Source organism: Dipteris shenzhenensis, chromosome 23 (assembly GCF_047967505.1).
Source record: "Dipteris shenzhenensis isolate YYH24624 ecotype China chromosome 23, Dip_SZ_1.0, whole genome shotgun sequence".
NCBI classification, from domain to species: Eukaryota; Viridiplantae; Streptophyta; class Polypodiopsida; order Gleicheniales; family Dipteridaceae; genus Dipteris; species Dipteris shenzhenensis.
In genome coordinates this window covers 38,916,645-38,929,368 of record NC_141618.1, presented here as the reverse complement: position 1 = coordinate 38,929,368, position 12,724 = coordinate 38,916,645, and the positions used below count along the sequence as shown (strand labels likewise).

Here is a 12,724-nt window from a genome sequence, read left to right as displayed (position 1 = left end):
CCAACGTGCCAAATTGCTCATTGCAAATCTTACCATCATCTTTAGAATTTGAGTCAAAATTGTAGTCAGAATCGGAATCATTGTCCTTTTCATGAGAATACTTGGATTGCAAAATATGAACCCTTTGAGGATGTCATTGATATGTTGATTAGATCTCCAGTTACCCCGATGGAATTTTGTATGCCAAGATTTTGCCTTCTCAAGCAAAGTTGAAGATTCGAGAATTTTGCCCAATAGTTTATTGACCTTCCAGATTGATTGTGCTTCACATATTGCCAGAAAAATCATAGAATTTTAGCTCCAATAGTGTTTGCGGGGCATCAAAATGCAGCCCACTAAAGCTCTAGGAGACCATGCAGGCTGAGAGTGTTTTGAAGGTGCCACGAGGAGGTTTAAAAACTGTCTTGGAGTCACAAGGCTCCATATCTAAGCAGCACCCTGCTGCTAGATGGTGTGCCAGGCTCTGATGTACAGTGATGGTGCCGTAGGAGGAGTTTAATGAACTCGTCTCCCTTGTAGATCATGGAGATTAAGGGTTGAGGAACTAAGGGTTTAGGGGTTGTGAAGATAGTGGGAGAGAGGGAAGGAGTCTCACTTGCAGCTTTCTCACATACATAATGGGGGAATACACACAAAGGTGGAGGCTGAAAACAGTTTTTCTCTTCTTAGTTGTGAAAGCCAAAAGAACTCTAGTACAAAGAAATAGAAGAACCCTATATGTGGGTCTCAAACCAAACTCAGCTAACTAAGGTGGCATACTAACTGAGCCACAAACTAGAGTAGCTAAGATAGCTGTCATCGAACTATTATTCATGAGCGGTGTACCAACCGCATCTACAGCTAACAAGTTTGTTGCATGATGGCTCCGCAAGAGAGAAGAGAAAGCTTCAGCATCCTAATCTCAGTAAAGCTCAAAAGAAGGTGCTAAGAATGAGAACGTGCGCTTCTTGATGAATGTCGATTAGGACATCATTGAGACCACTTTCAACAATGGTGAAAGCGGCATGAAAAATCTTGCAAGGACCATGGATGAGGGTGGAGTGAGGGCCTTGCGTGAACAATTTCCAAATGTTTTTTCAGTACAATCTAGAGATCAATTCATGCACTACTTTGCCATGGAGATTCAGTGATGTCTTAGTCATACGCAATCATTAAAAATCTTAAAGATATATTAAACCTTCAAGGCTTTCAAGTCCTGTATAGATCCTTCTAGCTCTTCACAAATGATGCAAATAACATGCTATAGCGAAACAAGCAAAGGCGGGAACGACAGTACAATGCATTGGATATTTACTACAGTGAATGAGAGGCTCCACGAATGAGGGAGGCTCTAAGAACATCCTCAAAAGTGTTTGCAAGATTTTGTACTTATGGCAAGAAAAGCCTATTCAAACCCCGATGCATGTAATACGACTTCTCACACATGTTAGAAAACAGAGGTGAAGGTTGCTTACTATACCAACGCTTCCCACAACAGAAGATAATGAAAAGCACAGGCCCAGGAACTATACAGAGCTAATTCAAATCACACTTCTTTCCTCAATGTGTAACGTGCATAGATCGATATATATATATATATATATATATAGAGAGAGAGAGAGAGAGAGAGAGAGAGATGCAAATAGTAATGGAGCAATGTTAAAGACAGGAGAAACAATACATATGTATTGTCCCAAAGATGGTCCAAAAACATATACAAAAGGTGTGCATTCAACCAAGGCGACCACACAGGCATTTGTGGTTCAGAGCGATAGCTCTAATGACGATTCTGTGTATGACATGGAAACACAAGAAGTACAAATGCCACCCCGGTCCCCAGTCACCACCGGCCTACACAAACATTAACCGGGCCCAGTCCTTGGAGCTTGTGTGGCCACCTACATCGACGTATGCTCTTTTCAACGCAACACAAGCTTTCTTAGAGCAAAGGGATCTGGGCAGTTTGTATGAGAGATTAAAATCCTTGGAGGACAGTACTACAATGACCACATACATCAATTACTTTCCACTCAACGATGCACAGGTTGTGGTAACCATGACATGGGCTATGTAAACTACTATAGTCAAGTTTGGTGAGCAAATAGGGCCTTATTACAAGGTCTTGTGAGTTGCAAAAGCTCATTCGGAAGACTTGAGGTTGCAGGTCTAGGCTAAGCAACCAATAGATATTGGAGCAGTTGCTAAACATGAAGGCACTTGTGTGTGTGTGTGTTGGCTCTCCGACTCTTTGCCTTTGTTATGGAAAAAGGGATGGTTGCATTTGATCCCAAAAAAGCCCTTGTGTCAATATCTGTCATATTGGAGGCCAATGACATTGATGCATGTCATTTATAAGTTGATCTCTAAAATGTTGGCTATGCGGATATCATATTTCTTATGGGCTCGCACCTTGCTCAATATGGATTTGTGCCTCGTAGGGAGATGATGGACAACATTGCAAATGCCTACATAGGCATTGGATATGCCAAATACACTCAGCAGTATGTTTTGATTATGCGAGTTGATTTTAAAAAAACCTTTGACATGGTCAGATGGGATTTTCTTGCAGCTGTTATGTAGTGGTTGGGCTTTGGTCCTAGGATGCAAAACGTGATTTATTGGCTTTATGAGGATGGCATGATTTCTCGCCTTTTATTTGATGCCCTTTCTTCTTCATGGACTTTGGGCCGTTCTATTTGTCAGGGCTGTCCTCTTTGTGCCCTGATCTTTACGATTGCTACACATCCACTATTGATGCATATGCATGCCTTGGTTTCGCAATAGCATCTGCATGGTATTGAGTTTCCTGGATGCACTCATTTTGTCAGCCAGGCTTATGTTGACGATTCCTCTCCTTTCTGCGGAACTCGGAGGATGATGTTAGGCATCTAATTGGCATCACTTGTCGTGGCCTGGTCTCTTGCTTCCTCTTGAATCTTGATTAGGTGGTGTGCCATTTAGGTTATCCTATTGGTTGCATATTTCTTTGCCACAAGAGAGACTTTGGGTGTTACAAAGGCTGTTTTGTAAGCTTTGATTAGTGGAAATTATCAACTTGACTGCTGCATGTATGTCTTCGGACTGTGCAGTTTGTTCTCATGGCTTATATGCAATTCTATTTACTGCTCATTCCTTGGTCTTCTTTGAATATTCAGAAATTTATCACTGAAGTTATGGATGCCTTTGGTGTGCCAGACATGATTGCAAGGCGCTTCTCCTTAAATTCTATTATGTATGTTTGCCCAGGATGCATGGGGGTCTGATATTCACATTCACATGTTGGCTCGCAAGGCTACGCTCTTGACTGTCTTTTTGGAGAAGCTTCAGCCTTGGACTATTATGCTTTCCTGTAGGGCTACCTCCGTTATGGATACTATTTTTTGTCATTTACGTGGTTGGGGTCGTGATTTTCTTCCCAAGTTGAGAGATGGCCTTCGTGCTCGTTTTTCGGGGCTGCCCTTTGGCAGGTTGGTTGTTTGGCAAACATGCCTCTAGGCTAGATTATGATCAGTTCTTCTGTTGGTGCCGTTATTGGGCTTTGTGATCTTTATATCATGCTCATAGCATTCGGTTGTACAAGTGCTTTCAGTTGGATGTTTATCATTTCTTCGTTCCTGCTTCCATCGATCTCTCCAAGATGTGCATTCTCTCGGAGACCTTCCTCTCACCTAGTTAGAAGTCTTTTACTATTGTTATTAGTTTTGACTCGTAGGTGTCTCGTTTTGGGACAGCCATGAATGTATATTCTTTCTAATGCATAGTGCTTCTTACAAAAAAAAGTGTGTGTGTGTGTGTAGAGTTTCAAGATTATTTGATTTTGCCAGTTTTCTTTCTTTGTCTCTGTAGTTGGATTTCCTTTGTTGTCTCCATGAGGAGTCTATCTTCCAAACTCAGTATTCAAGTTTGTCATCGTGTCAGGTTCTCCCTTTTGAGTCTCTCCTCCATAGTATTGCTTAGGCGTAGTAGCATAGAATGTGAGAGTTATGATGCCATATGCCATCTATGTTACGAGCATGGTCAACAGCAGCAGTTGGAATTAATAAAATTGAAATTTTTGTCTACCTAGGCAAGGTTTTTTATTATGGTTGTCGCATGGCTATGGACACAATCTATCAATTGGTTAGCATGGCGGTGGTACTTGTTTCTTATCTTGCTTACGCTATGCCTTGGGGTCCGTTTTTGACCCAACCTAGAATCTCTTGTGTTGTTGTCCTGTTTCGGTCATGTGGAAAGCCTTTCTAGTACCTCTTCTCCCACTAATTTCCACTATTGCACCTCTTTTGGGGAGAGTGCTGCATCTTCCCAAGTGGGATTTCTTAGTCTTGAGCAAGGATATTTGAATTTGCATTCTGTGGGATATGGAGCAGCCCATACCTTTGTGTTTGGATATTGATTATGGTTTCGCGCATCCATTTCACATCAATTTTCTTCCTTCCTAAATGTGTGTTACAAGTGTAGACAAATTGGTCGCTTTGCTCAGAGATGCCCCTTGCACTCATGTCAATCTGCCAATGTGAAGAGCTCTTTGTCTATCCTTCAGGATTTTACTCCCCTCTAGTTTGAGAAGGTGCAGCAGCCAAAGAATAAAAAAGAATGGAGATGGGTGCATCCTCAGAGAAAAGATTCTGTTTCACTGTCTCCTTTGGTTCCTTTGTGAAATCTGTTCTAGGCTCTTTCAGTGCGGGATAACTTTACACCTGAACCTCTGCTGCTGTCCCGATCTCTTGATGTTCTCTCTTCCTTCAATGTTTCAACACCTTCTAGTGTTGATACTTCTGGTTCTCGAGAGCCTTCTTGAGTTCAGCAGTCTCCTTTGGTTGGAGATGAGTCTCAGCTGACCTCTCGGTCATTGAGTTGCAGTCTTTTGAGCTATAGGTAGATATCTCTCCTTCGGATATAGTTGATGATGGTATTGTGGAACAACATATAGATTTGAGAAAGCAAGATCCTCAGGTAGTTTCTCATGAACCTAAAATCACTTTTTCAGTTCAAGACACGCACCCTATGCTTCAACAAGTTTTTGACCTGGTGACACAACTGTTTTGTTTTCTTGCTTATGCCAAGAAGAATCGCAAGGGTAAAAAGAAATTACATTTTATTGATGGCACTATTGCTTCACTCAATGGTTTTTTGGTATGCGTTGGATGTTATTGTTTTAATGTCGCCACGTGCTGGCGTGTAATCTCACATTTTCCTCCTTTTTCTTTTGATCTCCATCTTTTGGGTTTCTTTCATATTTTTCTCCTTTTCCTTTTGGGTTTCTTTTATCTCATCTTTTGTCTTTTTTGACAGGTGTTGCTTTTGTACTTTTCCTTTTTGTACTTCATGGTGGATTTTTACCTCCTTTCGAGTTTCCCACACAGTAATATAAAGTATTACAAGAAAAAATGTGTGTGTGTGTGTGTGCGTGCGCGTGCTCACACGCACGCACGGACATGTGAAGTTTAAGGTCTCAAACATCGTAAAATAAGGTCGTGCACGACTATTTCTTAATGGTGACATAGTTGCAAAGACTGTGTTGAAGGTAATTGATTGATGGACAGCTGCCTATATCGAAGTAGAAGGTGTGGCAACAAGGTGGCTCACTTGAGTGTAGAAGGCATTGTAGCAAAAAAGGTATGAGGTGATTGTAGCTATGAAGAATGTCTAAGGTGACGAGCGGCTTTTCAAGCAGCGGCTTCAAAGGCCTTATGGGAAGCCTTAATATTTACTGCTATTGAGCATTAATGCTAAAAGTTCTAGCAAATGAGGAAAGCCCTTTCTCAATGATGTGAGGGCAGAGAACATTGTGAGGATAGCCACACAAGGATAATAAGGAAGATATTAGTGAGGAGGTAAAACACCATAAATGTGAGTTTTAGTCGAAGATAGATACTCCAAGAAGGTCTCTAGACTCTGGGAGCTCTAGAAACTCTCGTGAACTTGAGGTCCAACCATGCTATGGGCTATGAATAATCACGAGACATACTCACATGATTTCAAGGTGGTGGATAATGGTGAGGTTCTCTTGGAAGTTTCTTTAAACATGAAAATTGCCTGTAGCAAGTGAGTTTATACGGCAAGGTGTTAACCCAAGGTCACAATGACTCAACCATAGTTTGATCCCAAGCACAATTAAGCCCAACCTTGTGTTAACCTAGGGTCTCCTAAGGTTATGTAAAAGCTTACTTGACCTCACTTGCCAATTCAGGTCAAGCTAAGCTAATCCAAAGTGGGCTTGTCCAACTCAAGGAACTCAAGTGCATTCAAGTTGACCAAATCTCCAAAGGTTCAGTAAGGTCAAGTGCCACATCATCATCCACTAAAGTCAATTTGGCCCCTTCCATTCCAAATCACTTTGAAATATTCTTTAAGCGTTTTGAAAACCCATAATCCAAAAATTCGCACATTTGAGGCCGTAATTGGTCCAAATCAAATTGTTCCAATAGTAGTCTTCAAAAAGAGTCAATCATAGTCAAGAGAATGTAACTCGATTTTTTTGTAATTACATGTTTCACCCTTGTTTATTTCCCAAGAGCGTCATGAAATTGTTGAGGCATTTATTTTATATTTAAACGTTTGAGTATGTAAAGCTATTGACATTCTATCATCATGCTTGAATGGCGTAGTAGATGGAGAGAAGGGTGTAAGGTCATGTTGGTGGTTGTATCCAAGTCTCTAAGAAATTCTGCCTTTTCGTGCAGGAGGATGTCCTTTATGCTAGGCAGCAAACAACAGGCATTGTTGAGATTGAATTCAGGTGAGTTCTCATTATATTTGCTAGGATATAATTTTTCATTGGCAAAGAATGAATTAAGAAATGAGGTAAAACTGAGCATTTGCCTCAAGGTTCTAAACTAATTTCACTCATTATTCAATGAAATAGCCTCAATCAGACAAATAGAGATCCCAAAAGAGATTTGGCAACTAAATTGCAAGAATTTTTTGCCGCATTAGTTAATTTTAAATCCATCTAGGTGCCAATTATTCTCATTCTTGCTCCAAAATTCATTCAATTCCATCTTTGATGACATAAATAGTTTCTAATAGGGTGACGGGTCCTTGAATAGATCATAATAGGTTCTTTTCCAGAGAAGTTAACTCTCCATAGATGATTGTCAATGCTGTCAAAAAGGGGCTTTGTAGGAGATCAAGTCAAACATAATCCAAAATCTTATGTCCTTTGGGAAGTAGATTGTGTAACCCAAATGATATTGCTTGCAAAATGTGGTACCAATCTGATGGATACTTCTACATAAATTGCTATTTTTGCCTATGTTCCCTGAATATTGTTTAATGGAAGAATCTCCATCAATTTGGCTTCAATCATTCCAAAACTTGGTAAGCAATATTAATATATCAAGTGATTCTGCTTGCAAAATGTGGGTTTGATATGCTCCTTAGATCTTCAGACCGCTGACGTTGACTGCAAATTGCTTTACAGAGATATTTTGAAATAGCCCTAGATTGCTCCAAATTCATTATTTATACAGATCGTTCTTAGGGTAGCAAGGCGACTTATATGATGCTTGAAAATGTACGTTTGCACCGATTTTGAGATTTGCCTGACATGTAGCTGGGTTCACTTCATTTTGAGTTGGCACTAGGACATAGTGGACTGCAGCAAGAGGAGCTAGCTGATATGAGGGCAGAGTAGATTAGCGGGAAGAGACGACGGCTTGTGGAGTCAGAGACATAGAGACCACGCATAGGGTAGTGACTGACTCGAGCACACAAGATAGAGGTCTAGCATGTTTTGGCTCTACTTAGAAGGTACTGTCAGAGTTGGGGTTTTGCTCTTGATATGGCCCACTGGCTACAAAGATCACGGAGGCCACACCCCCCATCTCAGCAAGAGACGACTTGACAGAGTCAGATATGATATATTTTCATATCCCATCGGAGGACTCCCATGGCACCAAGATGATCATTGATCACATCTCCTACTCTTTCGCAAGATCTCTGAGTTTTGAGTTTTGAGTTTCAAGTTCTAGTTGTTGAGTTTCCTAGTATAGCACTGACTAAGGGCCCTAGCAAGCCCTTGCATCAGCCCATAGTGGCTTGGATGAGTTTTTTAAACTGTACCTTGTCTCATAGGCCCATGAGGCCTCATGAAGACATTAAGATGTCCTTGATGCATCTACATCTCTACTTTACCTATGCTAACATGCTTCTAGCTTCTCCTCGTATGGAGGCCTTACAAATGAGCAACTAAGCTATGGTGAAGGATGGTAGAGGGGGGAGGATTGACCTCCAAGATGGAACCCTTGTTGACAAGCTGTCAAAGAGGGCATGAGGAGTGGATCTAGGTTCGCTGGTTTTGCAATAATTCTTTCTATCTCACTATTGGGTGCTGATGACATCAGTGGGGATGTCATAGTAGCTAGTCCCTGCTATGCATGATGGAGTTTGTGGTTTTCAACCTTATGAGTGACTATCATGGGATTGATATTGCATTATGTTGTTGTTTTTAGAGGATGAGTTTGGGCATGTTCTTGGACTCGTCACTCATCTAGGCATATGCTTTTGCCGTGTTAGCGCACATGCAAATTTCACCTTATGAAGTTTTTGCCCATGTTGTGGCCTGCTGGTTTTGCGATAATTCTTTTTATCTCAAGTGGTGTGTTGCCCTATCAGCTAGATTTAGATGCTCGTCTGGGAGAGACTAAAATGAAATCGTTTAGTCTAACAAGTAGTTGTAGCTTGAATGAAGAGATTATGGACTATCTTTTGATTAGCCTTCTCCTTTAGTGCTAGCCTTCGTCATGGCTGAGTCTGCCCTTCGCCTCCGGAGTGTCCACAGAAACTTAGTATGGAGACTTTGTATAAAATGATGCACTAGTATGTGTGGGTGTGTGGATTTGTATGTATGAGAGCATATATTTATACTATGGTCCACACCCATTGTTGGGCGCTGATGACTCAGTGGGGATGTCATAGTAGCTAGTCCCTGCTAAGTTTATGGTTTTCAACCTTATGAGTGACTATCATGAGATTGAAACTACACTATGTTGTGTTTTTAGAGGATGAGTTTGGGCATGTTCCTGGACTCATCTAGCATTCTACAAGCTAGTAGAACTGTCATGGATGATGAATCCTGCAAGCCTATGGTGTTTTTTTGACAAGTTGTATTTCATAGCGCTCCTAAGAAGATTTGCAGGCCATTGTATAGCTCGGCACCAACTGAATAAATATTGGCCCCATTTGGCGTTTAGGTAGAGAGGAAGGAAGTAGCATGGCAGGTGGATGAACTCTCATGAATTTTGTCCTTTAAGATGCAATATCATAAGTAAGTTTTATGAGAACAGAAGTTTGCATGGGCCTACCTCTCAAACATCAGGATGCATGTGATAATGTTTGTTCAGAAATGTTGCATGGTTTTTTGGGATTTGATTGTTTTGTCTCGTGGTTTCCTGGAATTGGATGTCCATTGTAAAATTGTCTTATGGAATAATGTATCTGGGACTTGATGACAAGGGCACCTTAGAAATAACGTTCATGGTTTTTATGCACCTATTTCTTCTTGCTAATGCTTTAGTGAGGTCTTTGCATCTGCTGATCAATATTGTACTAAAGAAATAGGCTTGAGAAAAGTTCCAGGTGGGAACTCAGGAGGAAGTCTATAGTTTGTTGTATGCACAAGTCACAATAAGGAAAAAGTGTAGTAGCAACTTCTAAATATTCTTAAATGCGAATTGTTGAGTAAGTTCAATTTTGACATATGGATTGCCATCAATTTGATGCATAACTGATTCTTGGTTTATGCTGCACAGGCCCATTCAGAATCCCAGAAAGAGAGGTGAGGTCTACAGGTTGTTTGATGTTGGAGGTCAGCGGAGTGAGCGGAGGAAATGGATTCATCTATTTGATGGTGTTACGGCTGTGATCTTTTGTGCTGCTTTGAGTGAGTAAGTGCATCTGGCAATAATCTCTAGTCTGAGGCTGAAAGGATGGGAGTCTTAAACTTGCATATGCATTGTGGAAATCGATGATAATATCTCTTTCTATGGAAAATAAAGCTGAATTAGCTAATTTAATAGGTTTTGCTTTTAACTTGCCAATATTTTTATGCTTCGCAATCAGCTGGTGCCTTGCTGATCGATACTTAATGCTTTTACCCTTCATCAAAGGATAGAAACTTTGGGATGTTCTTCTGCGTGATACACTCCTGTGCATGGACACAAAAGTTCATGAATGTTTGGTGGTTTTAGCAGCAAGTTATTTAGGTGCAAATTTTTAGAGGGAACCTCCTTTTGAACACAGCTTCTTAGTGCTTGTATTTCTGCCTAGGCAGATGAGATTGCATCTCTTGGCATGATTTGTCAGAGGTACACCTTTCTTATGTTTGATTCGTTTTTACAGCTTGCTTAGCAAGTCCCAATGAGGCCTTAGCTCTGTCTAGATGAACTGTTCTAATGAGTTGCCTGACCACTTCTTTCCATGCTCCAGACTTTGGAAGGCTGCCTTCCCACATCAACACTGCTTGATCAAATGTCTAATTCGTCTCATGTGGGGTGAGTCCAGGTACGACCAGATGCTCTTTGAGGAAGAAACAAAGAATCGAATGATGGAGACAAAAGAGCTTTTTCATTGGCTTTTGAAGGAGCCATGGTTTGAGGTCAGGCTTTATGATGTTTGCTGTATATAATGTCAGTTAAGCCATAGGGTTGTTTGTGCACCCATGCACATACAAGGACAATTTGTTCCTGTTTCAAGTGTGCATGTGTGGGCCGATCTTCTTTACAGAAATATCACGTTTAAAATGAAAAAGTTCATAAGGCTAACAATGTTGCTTTTTCTTGTCTGCCTATCTTGTGGCAATCCGAACTGCCTGATGGTTGTATTCTTTATTTTGCATTTTGGGGATCTTAAGCAGAGGACGTCTTTCTTGTTATTCCTGAATAAGTTCGACATCTTCGAGAAGAAGGCATTGAAGGTATAGTAATGCAAATTTACGTTTTGAAGTAATGTTAGGGTTTTCTGTAACGCTAGAAAAGCTATAGTGAATGGTCAACTAGGAAAAAAAGAAATGTGTGATGCAGCTTTCAAGCTGGTGTGGTAACTTCTTGTGCTGACTGGTGTGAGTATATTAAATCTTTTACTTTCATGGCTTCAACACCTGCAGACGTTGACCTCAGTCAAAAACACAAGCTGAAAGAGTGGAAACGTATCTTTTATTTAACTCACGATCCCTATAGCTCAAGTATAAATCTATGTTTGATGTTAGGTCCCTCTGAATACTTGTGATTGGTTCCGAGATTACACTCCTTTGACATCGGGCAGTGAGGAGATCAATCATGCATACGAGTATGTTCACTGCTGTGTGCTGGAACACCCTTGTCTGATCTTACTTTTATATTGGTGTATTATATAACCATGTCAATCATCATGGGTGAATGTGTTTGCTGAAATTTTCCTCGTGTTTTCTTCAGATTTGTCAGGCAAAAGTTTCAAGAACTCTATGACCAGAACACTCCCCGTGGCAGAGTTGACAGAGTCTTCAAAATTTACAAGACCACTGCCCTCGATAAAAACCTTATAGAAAATACATTTCGTCTGGTTGATGAAACTCTGACACGCAAGCGATTGGTGGAAGCTGGTCTGCTCTGAATTGCAGATTCATGTCTTCATTCTATTGTAATCCCAATCGTTCCATATATGTGGACCCTAAATTGATAGTTCACATTATTCTTCCCGTCCCCATTGGTTCTGTAGCAGAAGTTCAAAGCAAATGTTCTTTCAAGCAAGAAATTGGTTTATTGTATATAGGGCCAGCATTTATGCGGAAATCTTAAGAAGGTTCTGAAATGTTATCCTGTTAGGAGTATTCTTCTCTTTGAAGTTTTAACATGGGCTGATCAGACGCTGCCATGGACTACTCTTTAAAAAAGGAAAAGAAACTTTGCCATGGACTACTCTTAACATTGACTAATTAGTGTCAGCTGCCCTGTAAGTCCTCTAATTCCTTTTATCATTAAAATGATGTGTAATCCTTCTAGAGCCCTTGAATTACTCTAGGCACAGAAACCTTCGACTATTATTGCAATCAGCTAGCTTTGCTCCTCGGCCAGCCCTATGCCCAGGTACTAATCATCTTGCCCCTTTCTTGCCTTGAGGCTCAGAAGAAGAGAGGGCAGGCAGTTGGCATGCCGAAGACTTCCCTCCCCCCCCTTTTCTTTTGGACTGACTGACTTAGGTCGTCCCTTTGTGTTTGTTTTTTTGTCTCTCACTTTCAGCTAGCCACCTTCGCCACCCTCTTTAATCTGTTTCTTCGTGCTACTTCTGTGTACCACTATTTCAAGTTGTAATGACCTTTGTTTCCTGTTTCGTGTTCGTTGCCTTTCGTTTTCTTTTACTCTTGTTTGTCCTTATTAGCCCACACGATTCCTTCTTACAGTTGTACGATACCTTCTTGTTGCTACGTCAGTTCCACTTATTTCATTTTTCTTTGCCTTGTCTACTTGCTTGCAATCTTCTTTTTAGATCTCATCTTTGTTTTCTTGTTTTTGCCTCGTCTGTTGTCAGTCTGCAACAGTCTCCTGTTGTACTGTCCACCTTCTTGTTTGCTTCTACGCGAAGCTGCTTCAAATTCGGTTTATAGACAGGGCCGTCCTTTTTGAGAATCGATCGGGGGAGCAAGGATGTTGAACAGAAATCTCAGGAGTGTGTAGACCCTTAACGATCTTTCCCAAAATTGCATTGATATTGTTTGCAGAAGACCCATACTTGCAAGCAACCATTTCTCTCCATCCGCAATGGTGCGATG

At 40.8% G+C, this 12,724-nt stretch overlaps 1 protein-coding gene across 3 annotated transcripts in view; it reads left to right on the top strand.

Moving 5' to 3' along the window:
• Positions 1–11,828, top strand: part of LOC147887359 (G protein alpha subunit 1) — a 49,274-nt gene extending 37,446 nt beyond the window's left edge. For 2 of the 3 annotated variants that reach the window (XM_087394194.1, XM_087394192.1), the window contains 6 exons: positions 6,663–6,718; positions 9,732–9,866; positions 10,483–10,576; positions 10,832–10,894; positions 11,186–11,265; positions 11,391–11,828. In XM_087394194.1, the coding sequence (XP_087250320.1) occupies positions 6,663–6,718; positions 9,732–9,866; positions 10,483–10,576; positions 10,832–10,894; positions 11,186–11,265; positions 11,391–11,568 (606 nt within the window). In that variant the 3' untranslated portion in view covers positions 11,569–11,828. The remainder of the gene's footprint in view (positions 1–6,662; positions 6,719–9,731; positions 9,867–10,482; positions 10,577–10,831; positions 10,895–11,185; positions 11,266–11,390) is intronic. The other variant, XM_087394193.1, reaches the window with a different exon arrangement.
• The last annotated feature ends 896 nt before the right edge of the window (positions 11,829–12,724 follow it).